Source organism: Taudactylus pleione, unplaced genomic scaffold (genome assembly GCF_031769625.1).
Source record: "Taudactylus pleione unplaced genomic scaffold, aTauple2 ptg002204l, whole genome shotgun sequence".
Taxonomy (NCBI): domain Eukaryota; kingdom Metazoa; phylum Chordata; class Amphibia; order Anura; family Myobatrachidae; genus Taudactylus; species Taudactylus pleione.
This window is the reverse complement of record NW_028286597.1, coordinates 377,327-399,672: the sequence shown is the minus strand read 5'-3', so window position 1 is coordinate 399,672 and position 22,346 is coordinate 377,327. Positions and strand designations below refer to the sequence as shown.

At 45.3% G+C, this 22,346-nt stretch overlaps 1 protein-coding gene across 1 annotated transcript in view; it reads left to right on the top strand.

Moving 5' to 3' along the window:
- LOC148431505 (aldehyde dehydrogenase family 3 member B1-like) overlaps positions 1-22,346 on the top strand; it is a gene marked incomplete at its 3' end in the record, with an annotated part of 364,823 nt that overhangs the window by 36,787 nt on the left and 305,690 nt on the right. The window contains exons 3-4 of the mRNA XM_088465975.1: positions 14,385-14,494; positions 16,268-16,430. Of these exons, the coding sequence (XP_088322101.1) occupies positions 16,269-16,430 (162 nt within the window). The remainder of the gene's footprint in view (positions 1-14,384; positions 14,495-16,267; positions 16,431-22,346) is intronic.

Here is a 22,346-nt window from a genome sequence, read left to right as displayed (position 1 = left end):
ATGCTGGGCGTACACTATACATTATCTGTTACATATCTGTCCTATCTGGCCGGTTACTAATGCTGGGCGTACACTATACATTATCTGTCACATATCTGTCCTATCTGGCCGGTTACTAATGCTGGGCGTACACTATACATTATCTGTCACATATCCGTCCTGTCTGGCTGGTTACTAAGGCTGGGCGTACACTATACATTATCTGTCACATATCCGTCCTGTCTGGCTGGTTACTAATGCTGGGCGTACACTATACATTATTTGTCACATATCCGTCCTGTCTGGCTGGTTACTAATGCTGGGCGTACACTATACATTATCTGTCACATATCCGTCCTGTCTGGCCGGTTACTAATGCTGGGCATACACTATACATTATCTGTCACATATCCGTCCTATCTGGCCGGTTACTAATGCTGGGCGTACACTATACAATTATCAGTCACATATCCGTACTATCTGGCCGGTTACTAATGCTGGGCGTACACTATACAGTATCTGTCACATATGTGTCCTATCTGGCCGGTTACTAATGCTGGGCGTACACTATACATTATCTGTCACATATGTGTCCTATCTTGCCGGTTACTAATGCAGGGCGTACACTATACATTATCTGTCACATATGTGTCCTATCTGGCCGGTTACTAATGCTGGGTGTACACTATACATTATCTGTCACATATCTGTCCTATCTGGCCGGTTACTAATGCTGGGCGTACACTATACATTATCTGTCACATATCTGTCCTATCTGGCCGGTTACTAATGCTGGGCGTACACTATACATTATCTGTCACATATCTGTCCTATCTGGCCGGTTACTAATGCTGGGCGTACACTATACATTATCTGTCACATATCTGTCCTATCTGGCCGGTTACTAATGCTGGGCGTACACTATACATTATCTGTCACATATGTGTCCTATCTGGCCGGTTACTAATGCTGGGCGTACACTATACATTATCTGTCACATATCTGTCCTATCTGGCCGGTTACTAATGCTGGGCGTACACTATACATTATCTGTCACATATCTGTCCTATCTGGCCGGTTACTAATGCTGGGCGTACACTATACATTATCTGTCACATATCTGTCCTATCTGGCCGGTTACTAATGCTGGGCGTACACTATACATTATCTGTCACATATCTGTCCTATCTGGCCGGTTACTAATGCTGGGCGTACACTATACATTATCTGTCACATATCTGTCCTATCTGGCCGGTTACTAATGCTGGGCGTACACTATACATTATCTGTCACATATCTGTCCTGTCTGGCCGGTTACTAATGCTGGGCGTACACTATACATTATCTGTCACATATCTGTCCTGTCTGGCCGGTTACTAATGCTGGGCGTACACAATACATTATCTGTCACATATCTGTCCTGTCTGGCCGGTTACTAATGCTGGGCGTACACTATACCTTTTCTGTCACATATCCGTCCTGTCTGACCGGTTACTAAGGCTGGGCGTACACTATACATTATCTGTCACATATCCGTCCAGTCTGGCCGGTTACTAAGGCTGGGCGTACACTATACGTTATCTGTCACATATCCCTCCTGTCTGGCCGGTTACTAAGGCTGGGCGTACAGTACACTATACGTTATCTGTCACATATCTGTCCTATCTGGCCGGTTACTAATGCTGGGCGTACACTATACGTTATCTGTCACATATCTGTCCTGTCTGGCCGGTTACTAATGCTGGGCGTACACTATACGTTATCTGTCACATATCTGTCCTGTCTGGCCGGTTACTAATGCTGGGCGTACACTATACGTTATCTGTCACATATCTGTCCTGTCTGGCCGGTTACTAATGCTGGGCGTACACTATACGTTATCTGTCACATATCTGTCCTGTCTGGCCGGTTACTAATGCTGGGCGTACACTATACGTTATCTGTCACATATCTGTCCTGTCTGGCCGGTTACTAATGCTGGGCGTACACTATACGTTATCTGTCACATATCCGTCCTGTCTGGCCGGTTACTAATGCTGGGCGTTCACTATACGTTATCTGTCACATATCCGTCCTGTCTGGCCGGTTACTAATGCTGGGCGTTCACTATACGTTATCTGTCACATATCCGTCCTGTCTGGCCGGTTACTAATGCTGGGCGTACACTATACGTTATCTGTCACATATCCGTCCTGTCTGGCCGGTTACTAATGCTGGGCGTACACTATACGTTATCTGTCACATATCCGTCCTGTCTGGCCGGTTACTAATGCTGGGCGTACACTATACGTTATCTGTCACATATCCGTCCTGTCTGGCCGGTTACTAATGCTGGGCGTACACTATACGTTATCTGTCACATATCCGTCCTGTCTGGCCGGTTACTAATGCTGGGCGTACACTATACGTTATCTGTCACATATCCGTCCTGTCTGGCCGGTTACTAATGCTGGGCGTACACTATACGTTATCTGTCACATATCCGTCCTATCTGGCCGGTTACTAATGCTGGGCGTACACTATACGTTATCTGTCACATATCCGTCCTATCTGGCCGGTTACTAATGCTGGGCGTACACTATACATTATCTGTCACATATCCGTCCTATCTGGCCGGTTACTAATGCTGGGCGTACACTATACATTATCTGTCACATATCTGTCCTATCTGGCCGGTTACTAATGCTGGGCGTACACTATACATTATCTGTCACATATCTGTCCTATCTGGCCGGTTACTAATGCTGGGTGTACACTATACATTATATGTCACATATCTGTCCTATCTGGCCGGTTACTAATGCTGGGCGTACACTATACATTATCTGTCACATATCTGTCCTATCTGGCCGGTTACTAATGCTGGGCGTACACTATACATTATCTGTCACATATCTGTCCTATCTGGCCAGTTACTAATGCTGGGCGTACACTATACATTATCTGTCACATATCTGTCCTATCTGGCCGGTTACTAATGCTGGGCGTACACTATACATTATCTGTCACATATCTGTCCTATCTGGCCGGTTACTAATGCTGGGCGTACACTATACATTATCTGTCACATATCTGTCCTATCTGGCCGGTTACTAATGCTGGGTGTACACTATACATTATCTGTCACATATCTGTCCTATCTGGCCGGTTACTAATGCTGGGCGTACACTATACATTATCTGTCACATATCTGTCCTATCTGGCCGGTTACTAATGCTGGGCGTACACTATACATTATCTGTCACATATCTGTCCTATCTGGCCGGTTACTAATGCTGGGCGTACACTATACATTATCTGTCACATATCTGTCCTATCTGGCCGGTTACTAATGCTGGGCGTACACTATACATTATCTGTCACATATCTGTCCTATCTGGCCGGTTACTAATGCTGGGCGTACACTATACATTATCTGTCACATATCTGTCCTATCTGGCCGGTTACTAATGCTGGGTGTACACTATACATTATCTGTCACATATCTGTCCTATCTGGCCGGTTACTAATGCTGGGCGTACACTATACATTATCTGTCACATATCTGTCCTATCTGGCCGGTTACTAATGCTGGGCGTACACTATACATTATCTGTCACATATCTGTCCTATCTGGCCGGTTACTAATGCTGGGCGTACACTATACATTATCTGTCACATATCTGTCCTATCTGGCCGGTTACTAATGCTGGGCGTACACTATACATTATCTGTCACATATCTGTCCTATCTGGCCGGTTACTAATGCTGGGCGTACACTATACATTATCTGTCACATATCTGTCCTATCTGGCCGGTTACTAATGCTGGGCGTACACTATACATTATCTGTCCCATATCCGTCCTATCTGGCCGGTTACTAATGCTGGGCGTACACTATACATTATCTGTCCCATATCCGTCCTATCTGGCCGGTTACTAATGCTGGGCGTACACTATACATTATCTGTCACATATCTGTCCTATCTGGCCGGTTACTAATGCTGGGCGTACACTATACATTATCTGTCACATATCTGTCCTATCTGGCCGGTTACTAATGCTGGGCGTACACTATACATTATCTGTCACATATCTGTCCTATCTGGCCGGTTACCAATGCTGGGCATACACTATACATTATCTGTCACATATCTGTCCAATCTGGCCGGTTACCAATGCTGGGCATACAGTAAACATTATCTGTCACATATCTGTCCTATCTGGCCGTTTACCAATGCTGGGCATACACTATACAATATCTGTCACATATCTGACCTATCTGGCCGGTTACCAATGCTGGGCATACACTATACATTATCTGTCACATATCTGTCCTATCTGGCCGGTTACCAATGCTGGGCATACACTATACATTATCTGTCACATATCTGTCCTATCTGGCAGGTTACCAATGCTGGGCATACACTATACATTAGGGCATACACTATACATTATCTGTCACATATCTGTCCTATCTGGCCGGTTACTAATGCTGGTTGTACACTATACATTATCTGTCACATATCTGTCCTATCTGGCCGGTTACTAATGCTGGGCGTACAATATCTGTCCTATCTGGCCGGTTACTAATGCTGGTTGTACACTATACAATTATCTGTCACATATCTGTCCTATCTGGCCGGTTACTAATGCTGGGCGTACACTATACATTATCTGTCACATATCTGTCCTATCTGGCCGGTTACTAATGCTGGGCGTACACTATACATTATCTGTCACATATCTGTCCTATCTGGCCGGTTACTAATGCTGGGCGTACACTATACAATTATCAGTCACATATCTGTCCTATCTGGCCGGTTACTAATGCTGGGCGTACACTATACATTATCTGTCACATATCTGTCCTATCTGGCCGGTTACTAATGCTGGGCGTACACTATACATTATCTGTCACATATCTGTCTTATCTGGCCGGTTACTAATGCTGGGCGTACACTATACATTATCTGTCACATATCTGTCCTATCTGGCCGGTTACTAATGCTGGGCGTACACTATACATTATCTGTCACATATCTGTCCTATCTGGCCGGTTACTAATGCTGGGCGTACACTATACGTTATCTGTCACATATCTGTCCTATCTGGCCGGTTACTAATGCTGGGCGTACACTATACATTATCTGTCACATATCTGTCCTATCTGGCCGGTTACTAATGCTGGGCGTACACTATACATTATCTGTCACATATCTGTCCTATCTGGCCGGTTACTAATGCTGGGAGTACACTATACATTATCTGTCACATATCTGTCCTATCTGGCCGGTTACTAATGCTGGGCGTACACTATACATTATCTGTCACATATCTGTCCTATCTGGCCGGTTACTAATGCTGGGCGTACACTATACATTATCTGTCACATATCTGTCCTATCTGGCCGGTTACTAATGCTGGGCGTACACTATACATTATCTGTCACATATCTGTCCTATCTGGCAGGTTACTAATGCTGGGCGTACACTATACATTAACTGTCACATATCTGTCCTATCTGGCCGGTTACTAATGCTGGGCGTACACTATACATTATCTGTCACATATCTGTCCTATCTGGCCGGTTACTAATGCTGGGCGTACACTATACATTATCTGTCACATATCTGTCCTATCTGGCCGGTTACTAATGCTGGGCGTACACTATACATTATCTGTCACATATCTGTCCTATCTGGCCGGTTACTAATGCTGGGCGTACACTATACATTATCTGTCACATATCTGTCCTATCTGGCCGGTTACTAATGCTGGGCGTACACTATACATTATCTGTCACATATCTGTCCTATCTGGCCGGTTACTAATGCTGGGCGTACACTATACGTTATCTGTCACATATCTGTCCTATCTGGCCGGTTACTAATGCTGGGCGTACACTATACATTATCTGTCACATATCTGTCCTATCTGGCCGGTTACTAATGCTGGGCGTACACTATACGTTATCTGTCACATATCTGTCCTATCTGGCCGGTTACTAATGCTGGGCGTACACTATACGTTATCTGTCACATATCTGTCCTATCTGGCCGGTTACTAATGCTGGGCGTACACTATACGTTATCTGTCACATATCCGTCCTCTCTGGCCGGTTACTAATGCTGGGCGTACACTATACATTATCTGTCACATATCCGTCCTCTCTGGCCGGTTACTAATGCTGGGCGTACACTATACATTATCTGTCACATATCCGTCCTGTCTGGCTGGTTACTAATGCTTGGCGTACACTATACGTTATCTGTCACATATCTGTCCTATCTGGCCGGTTACTAATGCTGGGCGTACACTATACATTATCTGTCACATATCCGTCCTGTCTGGCCGGTTACTAATGCTGGGCGTACACTATACATTATCTGTCACATATCCGTCCTGTCTGGCCGGTTACTAATGCTGGGCGTACACTATACATTATCTGTCACATATCTGTCCTATCTGGCCGGTTACTAATGCTGGGAGTACACTATACATTATCTGTCACATATCTGTCCTATCTGGCCGGTTACTAATGCTGGGCGTACACTATACATTATCTGTCACATATCCGTCCTGTCTAGCCGGTTACTAATGCTGGGCGTACACTATACATTATCTGTCACATATCCGTCCTATCTGGCCGGTTACTAATGCTGGGCGTACACTATACATTATCTGTCACATATCTGTCCTATCTGGCCGGTTACTAATGCTGGGCGCACACTATACATTATCTGTCACATATCTGTCCTATCTGGCCGGTTACTAATGCTGGGCGTACACTATACATTATCTGTCACATATCTGTCCTATCTGGCCGGTTACTAATGCTGGGCGTACACTATACATTATCTGTCACATATCTGTCCTATCTGGCCGGTTACTAATGCTGGGCGTACACTATACATTATCTGTCACATATCTGTCCTATCTGGCCGGTTACTAATGCTGGGCGTACACTATACATTATCTGTCACATATCTGTCCTATCTGGCCGGTTACTAATGCTGGGCGTACACTATACATTATCTGTCACATATCTGTCCTATCTGGCCGGTTACTAATGCTGGGCGTACACTATACATTATCTGTCACATATCTGTCCTATCTGGCCGGTTACTAATGCTGGGCGTACACTATACATTATCTGTCACATATCTGTCCTATCTGGCCGGTTACTAATGCTGGGCGTACACTATACATTATCTGTCACATATCTGTCCTACCTGGCCGGTTACTAATGCTGGGCGTACACTATACATTATCTGTCACATATCTGTCCTACCTGGCCGGTTACTAATGCTGGGCGTACACTATACATTATCTGTCACATATCTGTCCTACCTGGCCGGTTACTAATGCTGGGCGTACACTATACATTATCTGTCACATATCTGTCCTACCTGGCCGGTTACTAATGCTGGGCGTACACTATACATTATCTGTCACATATCTGTCCTACCTGGCCGGTTACTAATGCTGGGCGTACACTATACATTATCTGTCACATATCTGTCCTACCTGGCCGGTTACTAATGCTGGGCGTACACTATACATTATCTGTCAAATATCTGTCCTACCTGGCCGGTTACTAATGCTGGGCGTACACTATACATTATCTGCCACATATCTGTCCTACCTGGCCGGTTACTAATGCTGGGTGTACACTATACATTATCTGCCACATATCTGTCCTACCTGGCCGGTTACTAATGCTGGGCGTACACTATACATTATCTGCCACATATCTGTCCTATCTGGCCGGTTACTAATGCTGGGCGTACACTATACATTATCTGCCACATATCTGTCCTATCTGGCCGGTTACTAATGCTGGGCGTACACTATACATTATCTGCCACATATCTGTCCTATCTGGTCGGTTACTAATGCTGGGCGTACACTATACATTATCTGCCACATATCTGTCCTATCTGGCCGGTTACTAATGCTGGGCGTACACTATACATTATCTGCCACATATCTGTCCTATCTGGCCGGTTACTAATGCTGGGCGTATACTATACATTATCTGCCACATATCTGTCCTATCTGGCCGGTTACTAATGCTGGGCGTACACTATACATTATCTGTCACATATCTGTCCTATCTGGCTGGTTACTAATGCTGGGCGTACACTATACATTATCTGTCACATATCTGTCCTATATGGCTGGTTACTAATGCTGGGTATACACTATACATTATCTGTCACATATCTGTCCTATCTGGCTGGTTACTAATGCTGGGCGTACACTATACATTATCTGTCACATATCTGTCCTATCTGGCTGGTTGGAATGAAAACCTGGTAAAGTATGGGAGCAAATGACAATCGACTAATTGCTCACAAACAATGCAAAACAGACAAAAACGGTTGTTCGAACAAATTGGTTAAAACACACAAATTTAACCAATTTGAAGAATTGTTTTTTGCCCATTTTCCAGTGTTTAAAACCATATAATTGTCTGTCATTTTCTCCCATACATTACCAGGTTTTCATTCCAACCAGCCAGATTGGACAGATATCTGACAGATAATTGTATAGTCTTTGCCCAGCATTAATGCTCAGTTGATACAGTTTGCCTGGTAAGACAGAGGTATGGCCGGCTTTTTGCACCGTTCACAAATATTCATAGCTCCCATCTGTTATATAGGTTGTATGGAATTTTGGAAAAACTGTTTGACACTAACCAGTTTGCATGGTAACTGAACTTTTCAATCCGCTTTTGCTACTAATCTGTCTATTGTGCTAACATTGGTTGTGACTGAACATTAATATTCGGTGCTTTGCTGCTGCTCAGGGCCAGCAACAGAAATCTCAGGGCCAGGTACACTGATGTCTCTGAGGGGCCCACCTTCTCACCACCACCCCCGATCCTGCACATCCCTCTCCTGTATGTGTGATACGTGCAGCATGAGAATGGTAACTGAAATATATACCAGCCTTTACATACAGTAATAATACACTATGGCCCTCATTCCGAGGCGGTCGCAAGAAGCGATCGCTCTCTCTGAATTAGGGCGGCCGCTTCTTTTTTTTAAGTGCGGTCTCCTGGTTGCTAGCTAAGCTGTGGGTTACCACCAACAGTTTAGCGACTGACCAGGGTGATGGTCACGGTGGTCAAGACCATCGCGACCATCGGGGCTTGCGACGAGACCCTACGGTTAGGTCTCGGCAACCGCAAGCCCCAGGGAGCTTCCTGCTCTGATCGAGAAGGAAACTCCCCACTGACATCACTGCTGGTGTCAGTGTGGCCGCCCACAAAATGGCAAGCATTCCTCAAGGAACGCCTCCGTTTTGGAAACCACCCCCCCACCCCGCCTACATTATGGGGCGAGCTGTTGATCAACATCGACAGCCGCCCCTTTTGTAGTGAGCTCCGGAGCGAGAGAGTTTCTCTCTCGCTCCGGGGCTTGCGCACGCGCAGTGTGGCTGCTATGCGTGCGCAGGACCAAAACATCGATTTGGTTGCGAGTGCTCAGCACTTGCGACCGACTCTGAATGAGGTCCTATGACTAACCACACTGTCTCTCTATCACTATTGATGCAGGCAGTAGTTCTTCTCTGCCATCTCTTGCAAGGTCATCTTGATGACAGTGCTGTTGATGCCTCATGGGTAGGAAGATGGTGTCTGTAGCCAGCCAACCTCAGTCCTCAGCCCCTCATCGCCTTCCTCAAATTCAGCCTCTCATCACCATCCTCAGCTCAGAAACCCCCAATCACCTTTCTCCTTCCCCAGCCCCCATCCTCAGTCCCCAGCCGCTATCACCTTCTGTCCCCAGCCCCTATCACCTTTCTCCATCACCAGCCCCCATCACCATCCTCCAACCCCAGCCCCCATCACCTTTTACCTTCCCCAGCCCCTCTCACCTTCCTCCATCCCTAGCCCCCCATCACCCTCCTCCATCCCCAGGCACCATCACCTTCCTCTGCATCCAGCCCCTGTTAGCTTCTGCCCCCAGCCCCCCATCACCTTCATCTGCCCCTGCCCCATCCCCTTCTGCCCCAGCCCCATCACCTTCCTCTGCATCCAGCCCCTGTTACCTTCTGCCCCCAGCCCCCATCACCTTCATCTGCCCCAGCCCCCATCACCTTCTGCCTCAGCCCCCATTACCTTCCTCTGCCCCAGCCCCCATCACCTTCCTCTGCCCCAGCCCCTATCACCTTCCTCTGCATCCAGCCCCCATCACCTTCCTCTGCATCCAGTGCCCATCACCTTCCTCTGCATCCAGTCCCCATCACCTTCTGCCTCAGCCCTCATCACCTTCATCTGCCCCAGCCCCATCACCTTCCTCTGCATCCAGCCCCCATCACCTTCTGCCCCAGCCCCCATCACCTTCCTCTGCCCCAGCCCCCATCACCCTCCTCTGCCCCAGCCACCATCACCTTCCTCTGCCCCAGCCTCCTTCACCTTCCTCTGCCCCAGCCCCCATCACCTTCCTCTGCCCCAGCCCCCATCACCTTCCTCTGCCGCAGCCTCCTTCACCTTTCTCTGCATCCAGCCCCATCACCATCTGCCCCAGCCCCCAACACCTTCCTCTGCCCCAGCTCCATCACCTTCCTCTGCCCCAGCCTCAATCACATTCCTCTGCCCCAGCCCCCATCACCTTCCTCTGCCCCAGCCCCCATCACCTTCCTTTGCCGCAGCCCCATCACCTTCCTCTGCATCCAGCCTATCACCTAGCCACTGTTACCTTCTGCCCCAGCCCCTGTCACCTTCTGCCCCAGCCCCTGTCACCTTACTCTGCTCTTTTCACCTTCCTCCATCCACAGGCACCATCACCTTCCTCTGCCCCCAGCCTGTCACCTTCTGCCCCCAGCCCCCCATCACCTTCATCTGCCCCAGCCTCCTTCATCTTCCTCTGCTCTCTTCACCTTCCTCCATCCCCAGGCACCATCACCTTCCTCTGCCCCCAGCCTGTCACCTTCTGCCCCCAGCCCCCCATCACCTTCATCTTCCTCTGCTCTCTTCACCTTCCTCCATCCCCAGGCACCATCACCTTCCTCTGCATCCAGCCTGTCACATTCTGCCCCAGCCCCTGTCACCTTCTGCCCCAGCCCACATAACCTTCCTCTGCCCCAGCCTCCTTCACCTTTCTCTGCTCCCTTCACCTTCTTCTGTCCCCAGCCCCATCCCTAATGGCAGCCTCATCTCCATACTACTGCAGCAGCGCAGCCTGCCTGATGGCCGGCTGGGGATCTATCCACTTCCGCCCGGACAGGGAAGACGTGCAGCGACGTGACCTATGATGTCACATCGCCGCGTTGCAGAGTTAAAGGTCATGCCCGGCCCGGGCAGCAGCTGAGCCACCTGGAAAACCCCAGCACTTCCCGCCACAGGCTACATGGAAGCTGGGGCTGGATGGCGGCTATGGGTCCTGGCGGCTGCTGCTGGAACAGTGAGTCCGCTGTCCGCGGCCCTGTTTTGTGCCTGTCTGGATCTCGGGCCCAATATGGGTGTCCCATTACTCCCCACATCGCCGGGCCTGCTGCTGCTTACTGCTAATCTTTGCTATAAAGACCGGTCGAAGATATATATCAGCTAACATTCTTCATATGCTTTTTAATACAATTTTTTACTTAAAATACTTTTATTTATGTATATGTTATTAGCTAGAGTTGTGCAATATATGATTAGATTTTGGCCATAGATCTTACAGATTGTTTCCATCTGCGTACCATGCTATTACAACTTTATTAATGAAATTGATTGATTGTTTAATAAAATATATTATTTTTCAAACCAGCAGCTGTGTACCAGCGCTCCCACTTATTTATTTTTTGTTCTAATTAATTATATTGGGTGGAGTTCCAGATCCACTTATGTGGGAGCAGCTATATCAGTTTGCCCACTATAATAAATAAGTAAAATCAGCTACATATTAGCGCCCACTTTGTTTTTTCCTTTTTAGGCTGCAGAGAACCAGACAGAGCAGCAGTCACAGCATCACAATGAGTCACACCCATGAGGCTGCGCTGCTGCTGGGTCAGTGGAGCATGTGATGGACTCATCCAATCAGAGCTCAGCACATGCTCCTCTGACCCCTCTGCAGAGACTATTGGGATTTATTACCTAGTAATGCACTGCAGTGGTGAATCTGACTGCAGTCTGCTCCAGTCCCCTGCGTGGTAGCTGCTGGCTGGATCAGTCACAGCCTTGATGACTGCCCAGCAAGCAGCTGCACTGCAATAAACAAATTGCTCCATAGGCCATGCCCTCCCACGATAGAGGGTGTGGCTACAAATCTCCGGCGGCCCAGACTAAGCCTGTTTCCCTGCACTGTGTGCTGTTGTCTTGGGCTGGGTCAGAGAAGGGTGAGGTATACAGTCTGTGCATTGTGTTGCTCAGTCCTGTATTACTTTACCTAACACACAGTCACTGAGTTCCGCACTGGTTCCAGTTCCAGGTCTTGCATCAGAGTGGTGTCAGGGTTTCAACTTCCTGTTCTGAGTTCCTATCTGCCAATACAATGCTATCCTGAGTTCCAGGGTCTCTCTAGTGCTGAAGCATTTCCTTGGCCTGGCCTGGTTGATCTCTTGAGGTTACTAGGTGAGGGGGTGCCCGGTGTACTGGTCATTCATCCCGGTTCCATTTTAGTATCCTTGCATATCACTAGTCTGTGATTCCTACACTGGCATTAGTTACTAGCCTCCTGTTAATACTCATGAGCTAGAGCTGGATTAAGCCACCTCGTCTTACATGCACGTCAGCTAGACCCAGGGTCCTGAGCCAGATCTTTAAGATAAATAGACTATGCTCTTGACTCTGTTACTCCAGCAATCACTACTCACCCTCGCAGATCTAAACCTTAACCCTGGCATTCCACATGCACCAGACACGTGCAAAAGTATTCATGAACCAATTGCACTCTAAGGCAGACTTACTTAATTTCAAATGTATGCTCTTTCCCTCTCTAAACAGTCATATTTCAAGAACTTCATCTCCTCCCAGTCCATCTTCAATTCCCTCCTCTGCCCATCCCTTCCTTGCCTCCCCTTCTCGCTCTCTGTTCTTGACTTTGCTACCTACTTTGCATCTTAAATAGGCTCCATACATCAGGATATCATGTCCTAGCAGACACTGAGCATTCCACCTCCTCCTTTCCCGGACCACCACTCTTCATTCATCCTTCCAACTCTGACATCATTCTCCCCTGTATCTGCAGAGGAAGTCATGACCCTCATCTGGTCCTCATCCCTGCCCCCCCCCGCTCCACCCCTGTCAAGATGCAGACTGGGATCGCCCGTTACTCACGTCTGCGATGGCGTCTTCAAGCTCCTAAGTATCCGGACATCAGCCATGGAGACAGGTAGTATTCTGCCCAGGGACTGCTAGAGCTTTCATACGTGCATCCTGGTTGCTGCAGGTGCAGTCCTCTGCGCCGCCATGTTGGTTCATGTCCTCTGATCAGTATCCTCCTATGGTACTTCTGTTGTCGGTCAGCTGATGTCTCTGGCCAATGACCAGCTACGAAGGGGTATTTTAGGGCACTTCCTGCTGCGGGAAGTTGCCTGTACAACTTTGCTCCTATAGTGGTTTCTACTGATACTGCGTCTCAGGCTCCGTAGTGTTCCGTCGCAGTGAACCCTCCTCGTGACTACCACCGCTGTTCAGCATCTCATACCAACTATCAATTTACCATCGATTCTCAGTGTCTTATACCAAGTCGTGATAACCATCGCTATTCAGCATCCCATACCAGGTGCTGACTACCATCGATTAGCCAGTGTTTCATATCAAGTGCTGGTTACCAATGCCATTCAGCATCTCATACCAACTATCGACTACCATAGCCATTCAGCATCTCATACCAACTATCGACTACCATAGCCATTCAGCATCTCATACCAACTATCGATGTACATCGATTCTCAGTGTCTAATTCCAAGTGCTGATTACCATTGATTCTCAGTGTCTCATTCCAAGTGCTGATTACAATAGATTCTCAGTGTCTCATTCCAAGTGCTGACTACCATCGATTATCAGTACTGGCTACCACCACCACTCAGCACCTCATGCCAACTATTGATTACCATCAATTCTCAGTGTCTCATTCCAAGTGCTGACTACCTTCAATTCTCAGTGTCTCATTCCAAGTGCTGACTACCATCAATTCTCAGTGTCTTATACCAAGTGCTTGCTACCATCGCTTCTCAGCATACCAACTATCGACTACCATAACCATTCAGCATCTCATACCAACTATCGACTACCATAGCCATGCAGCATCTCATACCAACTATCGATTACCATTGATTCTCAGTGTCTTATACCAAGTCCTTATAATCATCACTATTCAGCATCCCATACCAGGTGCTGATTACCAGTGCAACTCACATATCAGTCTTTGGAGCATCATCCTTGTTCATCAGTGCTTATATAGTCCCATATCTATCTCTGTTTTCTCCAGGTACGTGCCTCATGGGCTGTGACCTGTTCACTTGGTGCAGTGAAACCCACATCCCGCTTGGAGGGGTCAGTGGTGAATACCATCAAGTTGACTAGACTCTGCGCCCTGGGGTAGGTCTCGCCAACACCTGGGAAAGAGATATGAAGAGGACATACATATTGCCTTCCCATTTCCACTCTCCCGCTACCCTTAGACCACCAGCCCAAGTTCCTGCAGTTGAAGCCTATATACATCCGGACGTGACACCCCCTCCACCTCCCGCCTTGACCCTATTCCTTCCTGTCTCCTCTGCTACCTCTCTCCTTCTGCCTGTTCCCATCTAGCCGACTTCCTCAATCTTTCACTCTCACCTGGCACTGTTCTTTCTGCATTAAAACATGCCCTTGTCTCCCCTATTCTTAAAAAAACATACCCTTGATCCTAACACTCTTTCCAAATACCAACCCATCTCTCTCCTTTCTTTTCTCTCCAAACTCCTTTACATATTGTTTACATCCACCACTCTTTCTTCCCACTCCCTCCTTGACCCATTTCAGTCTGGTTTCCATTCTCTCTCCACTCCACTAAAACTGGCCTCATGAAAGTCAGCAATGACCACCTTGCTGCCAAATCCAAGGCCATTACTTTATGCTCTTTCTACTCAATCTCTCTGCTTCTTTTGACACTGTGGACCAACCTCTCCTCTCAAAAATCCTTCACTCCATTGCTCTATGTGACACTGCCCTCTCCTGGTTATCCTCCTATCTCTCTGGGTGTTCCTATTCTATCTTCTCTCATGACTTCTCTTACCCCCCACTTCCACTTAAAGTAGGTGTTCCACAAGGTTCTGTTCTTGGACTTCTATTTTCCTTTTATATATCCTCTCTAGGTGACCTCATCAGCTCATTTGACCTCCAATATCTCTATGTTGTGGATACTCAGATCTACCTTTCCTTCCTTGACCTCTCCCCTCTCTCTTAAGCTTAATATGTTTAAGTCTGGGATGATCATCTTCCCACCATGAATAACCACACATTCTGCACCTCTCATAGTCCTGCCATTTCCACCTCTATCCACTCCAATCTGTCCTCAATGCTGTGCTTGGCTCATCTTCATCTCCAAATGTTCTAAATCTGCCTCTCATCTCTTACAAGCCATCCACTAACACCCCTTCTCCTTCAGATCCCAATTCAAGGTTCTTACACTCACTTACAAAGCTGTCACCCATTCCTCTCCCATTCCTATCCTCAACAGACTCTCCACCTCTCTACAAATCTTCAAATGGGCTCTCAAGACCCACTACTTCGTCATAGCCTTCCAGCTCTCATCCTAACCTGCTGCTACATGCTCCTTCCTAACTGTGTCTATCCCATCTGTGTCACACCAGTTTGTCTGCCCCCCCCATTAGAATGTAAACTTTCATAAGCAGGGCCCTCTACCCTCTTGTGCTTCGCCTTACTTATACCTTCATCTACTCCTCACTCCCCACCTGGGCACCTAACACTTGGCTGCATATGACCTGTTGTTTATTTGAGGTTTATGATTGCTAATGCACTAATATATATATAAACTGTATCCTGTATTTTACTGTAAGTCATTGGTTTCTTGTTCCCTTATTAATGTACTCTGTAAGGCGCTGCGGAACACTTGTGGCACCATATAAATAAAGGATAATAATAATAATAATAATATTAACAATCTGCCAGTCTCTGAAATAGTCCCTGCATCTCAATGTGAGCTGTGTGCATTCTTACTATAAGTGTACTGGTCTTAATACTTGTGTGCTTGAGATCATGTCCAAACTACACATTGGTGCAAACACTATCACACACAATGCACTGACCTACACTGATGCACACTACTAAACATTAATACAGCATTGTGCATTCTCATTCCACCACCAGGATGGCATCTTACAATGAGACATTCGACCTTCTGAGACGCAGCTTCCGGGAGGGAAAAACTCGGCCCCTGCAGTTCCGGTTGTCTCAGCTGGAAGCTCTGAGTAAACTCCTGGAAGAAAATAAGACACAAATACTTCAGAGTCTAAAGAAAGATCTGAATAAGGTGAGATAAAATCCAAAACGTGACAAGAAAACCATTTACTGTATAAAACAAAGCCATGACATTGTAGATTTCAGTCTTGGTAAGGCATGCACAACATCCAATTAAATAATTATATACATAACTATCAAGGGTCCTGAGGGGTACTAATACCATACATATAACCTCCACATACTTTTATTATTTAAGTGGAAATGAGCATGGAGATCTATGGGAGGCAGTATATGCCTATGTGAACTGTCACAGCTGTATGGAGGAACCATCCAGAGGCTCTGCCCCACACTACAGTCCTAGGATGCAGTGACTAGGAATATGGCGCCTGATTCAGATGGTTTGCGCACAACTCTAACATTTAATGATCGGCGTATGTGTGTCATGATAAACAGAGTCAAGCAAGAAGGGCCCATGGGGGAAGGCAGTGGTAGGGGCCCATGCTTAAGGTACGGCGTGCATCTCTTTATAACTGCTGTATGTACTGCGTCCATCTCTGTATAACTGCTGTATGTACTGCGTCCATCAATGTATAGCTGCTGTATGTACTCCGTCCATCTCTGTATAGCTGCTGTATGTACTGCATCCATCTGCTGTATAGTGTATGTGCATGGTCATGTAATAGTAAGATGAGGTAGTGTACCTATAAGGATCCTGCAGCCTAGAAGGACATGTGATCAGGAAGTGGATATAGGGGAAAGGAAGGGGGAGATATAGTATGTATATAGATAGTGTATGTGCATTGTCATGTAATAGTAAGATGAGGTAGTGTACCTATAAGTATCCTGCAGCATAGAAGGACATGTGATCAGGAAGTGGATATAGGGGAAAGGAAGGGGGAGATATAGTATCTATATAGATAGTGTATGTGCATTGTCATGTAATAGTAAGATGAGGTAGTGTACCTATAAGGATCCTGCAGCATAGAAGGACATGTGATCAGGAAGTGGGTATAGGGGAAAGGAAGGGGGAGATGTAGTATCTATATATATATATATATATATATATATATATATATATATATATATATATTGTATGTGCATTGTCATGTAATAGTAAGATGAGGTAGTGTACCTATAAGCAGGGTTGCCTACCTTTAACATTTTCTTCCCGGGAGAAGCCCGGGTAAGAGATGCAGCAGGGGGCCGACGGGGGTGGGACTTGACGAATCGCGTCATTAAGCCCCGCCCCCTCGCGATAAAATTGCCGCGATTGGGCACAATTTACATAGGGGGCGGGGCCAAATGCTGTGATTCCTGCAGAATCACAGCTTAAGCCCCGCCCCCTTCACGGAGACCCGCGATTGCCGCCGGTATTCTCCTAATTCTGCCCACTTCACTAGGAAGTGGGCAGAATCCCGGAGAAATGCCTACCCTTCCGGGGGTGCGGGGGGTTACCCGAAAAATCGGGAGCCTCCTGCGAAAACCGGGAGGGTAGGCATGTATGCCTAGAAGGATCCTGCAGCATAGAAGGTCATGAGATCAGGAAGTGGATATAGGGGAAAGGAAGGGGAGATGTAGTATCTATATAGATAGTGTATGTGCATTGTCATGTAATAGTAAAATGAGGTAGTGTACCTATAAGGATCCTGCAGCATAGAAGGACATGTGATCAGGAAGTGGATATAGGGGAAAGGAAGGGGAGATGTAGTATCTATATAGATAGTGTATGTGCATTGTCATGTAATAGTAAGATGAGATAGTGTACCTATAAGGAACCTGCAGCATAGAAGGACATGTGATCAGGAAGTGGATATAGGGGAAAGGAAGGGGGAGATATAGTATCTATATGGTGTATGTGCATTATCATGTAATAGTAAGATGAGGTAGTGTACCTATAAGGATCCTGCAGCATAGAAGGACATGTGATCAGGAAGTGGATATAGGGGAAAGGAAGGGGGAGATATAGTATCTATATAGTGTATGTGCATTATCATGTAATAGTAAGATGAGGTAGTGTACCTATAAGGATCCTGCAGCATAGAAGGACATGTGATCAGGAAGTGGATATAGGGGAAAGGAAGGGGGAGATATAGTATCTATATATATAGTGTATGTGCATTGTCATGTAATAGTAAGATGAGGTAGTGTACCTATAAGGATCCTGCAGCATAGAAGGACATGTGATCAGGAAGTGCGTATAGGGGAAAGGAAGGGGGAGATATAGTATGTATATATATAGTGTATGTGCATTGTCATGTAATAATAAGATGAGGTAGTGTACCTATAAGGATCCTGCAGCATAGAAGGACATGTGATCAGGAAGTGGATATAGGGGAAAGGAATGGGGAGATGTAGTATCTATATATAGATAGTGTATGTGCATTGTCATGTAATAGTAAGATGAGGTAGTGTACCTATAAGGATCCTGCAGCATAGAAGGACATGTGATCAGGAAGTGGATATAGGGGAAAGGAAGGGGGAGATATAGTATGTATATAGATAGTGTATGTGCATTGTCATGTAATAGTAAGATGAGGTAGTGTACCTATAAGTATCCTGCAGCATAGAAGGACATGTGATCAGGAAGTGGATATAGGGGAAAGGAAGGGGAGATGTAGTATGTATATAGATAGTGTATGTGCATTGTCATGTAATAGTAAGATGAGGTAGTGTACCTATAAGGATCCTGCAGCCTAGAAGGACATGTGATCAGGAAGTGGATATAGGGGAAAGGAAGGGGAGATGTAGTATCTATATAGATAGTGTATGTGCATTATCATGTAATAGTAAGATGAGATAGTGTACCTATAAGGATCCTGCAGCATAGAAGGACATGTGATCAGTAAGTGGGTATAGGGGAAAGGAAGGGGGAGATGTAGTATATATATATATAGATAGTGTATGTGCATTGTCATGTAATAGTAAGATGAGGTAGTGTACCTATAAGGATCCTGCAGCATAGAAGGACGTGATCAGGAAGTGGATATAGGGGAAAGGAAGGGGGAGATATAGTATGTATATAGTGTATGTGCATTGTCATGTAATAGTAAGATGAGGTAGTGTACCTATAAGGATCCTGCAGCATAGAAGTACATGTGATCAGGAAGTGGGTATAGGGGAAAGGAATGGGGAGATGTAGTATCTATATATATAGTGTATGTGCATTGTCATGTAATAGTAAGATGAGGTAGTGTACCTATAAGGATCCTGCAGCCTAGAAGGACATGTGATCAGGAATTGGATATAGGGGAAAGGAATGGGGAGATGTAGTATCTATATATATAGTGTATGTGCATTGTCATGTAATAGTAAGATGAGGTAGTGTACCTATAAGGATCCTGCAGCCTAGAAGGACATGTGATCAGGAATTGGATATAGGGGAAAGGAATGGGGAGATGTAGTATCTATATAGATAGTGTATGTGCATTGTCATGTAATAGTAAGATGAGGTAGTGTACCTATAAGGATTCTGCAGCATAGAAGTACATGTGATCAGGAATTGGATATAGGGGAAAGGAATGGGGAGATGTAGTATCTATATAGATAGTGTATGTGCATTATCATGTAATAGTAAGATGAGGTAGTGTACCTATAAGGATCCTGCAGCCTAGAAGGACATGTGATCAGGAATTGGATATAGGGGAAAGGAATGGGGAGATGTAGTATCTATATAGATAGTGTATGTGCATTGTCATGTAATAGTAAGATGAGGTAGTGTACCTATAAGGATTCTGCAGCATAGAAGTACATGTGATCAGGAATTGGATATAGGGGAAAGGAATGGGGAGATGTAGTATCTATATAGATAGTGTATGTGCATTATCATGTAATAGTAAGATGAGGTAGTGTACCTATAAGGATCCTGCAGCCTAGAAGGACATGTGATCAGGAAGTGGATATAGGGGAAAGGAAGGGGGAGATGTAGTATCTATATATATATATATATATATATATATATATATATATATATATTGTATGTGCATTGTCATGTAATAGTAAAATGAGGTAGTGTACCTATAAGGATCCTGCAGAATTGAAGGACATTTGATCAGGAAGTGGGTATAGGGGAAAGGAATGGGGAGATGTAGTATCTATATATAGATAGTGTATGTGCATTGTCATGTAATAGTAAGATGAGGTAGTGTACCAATAAGGATCCTGCAGCATAGAAGGACATGTGATCAGGAAGTGGGTATAGGGGAAAGGAAGGGGGAGATATAGTATGTATATAGATAGTGTATGTGCATTATCATGTAATAGTAAGATGAGGTAGTGTACCTATAAGGATCCTGCAGCCTAGAAGGACATGTGATCAGGAAGTGGATATAGGGGAAAGGAAGGGGAGATGTAGTATCTATATAGATAGTGTATGTGCATTGTCATGTAATAGTAAGATGAGGTAGTGTACCTATAAGGATCCTGCAGCATAGAAGGACATGTGATCAGGAAGTGGGTATAGGGGAAAGGAAGGGGGAGATGTAGTATCTATATATATATATATATATATATATATATATATATATATATATATATTGTATGTGCATTGTCATGTAATAGTAAAATGAGGTAGTGTACCTATAAGGATCCTGCAGAATTGAAGGACATTTGATCAGGAAGTGGGTATAGGGGAAAGGAATGGGGAGATGTAGTATCTATATATAGATAGTGTATGTGCATTGTCATGTAATAGTAAGATGAGGTAGTGTACCAATAAGGATCCTGCAGCATAGAAGGACATGTGATCAGGAAGTGGGTATAGGGGAAAGGAAGGGGGAGATATAGTATGTATATAGATAGTGTATGTGCATTATCATGTAATAGTAAGATGAGGTAGTGTACCTATAAGGATCCTGCAGCCTAGAAGGACATGTGATCAGGAAATGGATATAGGGGAAAGGAAGGGGGAGATATAGTATCTATATATATAGTGTATGTGCATTGTCATGTAATAGTAAGATGAGGTAGTGTACCTATAAGGATCCTGCAGCATAGAAGGACATGTGATCAGGAAGTGGGTATAGGGGAAAGGAAGGGGGAGATATAGTATCTATATATATAGTGTATGTGCATTGTCATGTAATAGTAAGATGAGGTAGTGTACCTATAAGGATCCTGCAGCATAGAAGGACATGTGATCAGGAAGTGGATATAGGGGAAAGGAAGGGGAGATGTAGTATCTATATAGATAGTGTATGTGCATTATCATGTAATAGTAAGATGAGATAGTGTACCTATAAGGATCCTGCAGCATAGAAGGACATGTGATCAGTAAGTGGGTATAGGGGAAAGGAAGGGGGAGATGTAGTATATATATATATAGATAGTGTATGTGCATTGTCATGTAATAGTAAGATGAGGTAGTGTACCTATAAGGATCCTGCAGCATAGAAGGACGTGATCAGGAAGTGGATATAGGGGAAAGGAAGGGGGAGATATAGTATGTATATAGTGTATGTGCATTGTCATGTAATAGTAAGATGAGGTAGTGTACCTATAAGGATCCTGCAGCATAGAAGTACATGTGATCAGGAAGTGGGTATAGGGGAAAGGAATGGGGAGATGTAGTATCTATATATATAGTGTATGTGCATTGTCATGTAATAGTAAGATGAGGTAGTGTACCTATAAGGATCCTGCAGCCTAGAAGGACATGTGATCAGGAATTGGATATAGGGGAAAGGAATGGGGAGATGTAGTATCTATATATATAGTGTATGTGCATTGTCATGTAATAGTAAGATGAGGTAGTGTACCTATAAGGATCCTGCAGCCTAGAAGGACATGTGATCAGGAATTGGATATAGGGGAAAGGAATGGGGAGATGTAGTATCTATATAGATAGTGTATGTGCATTGTCATGTAATAGTAAGATGAGGTAGTGTACCTATAAGGATTCTGCAGCATAGAAGTACATGTGATCAGGAATTGGATATAGGGGAAAGGAATGGGGAGATGTAGTATCTATATAGATAGTGTATGTGCATTA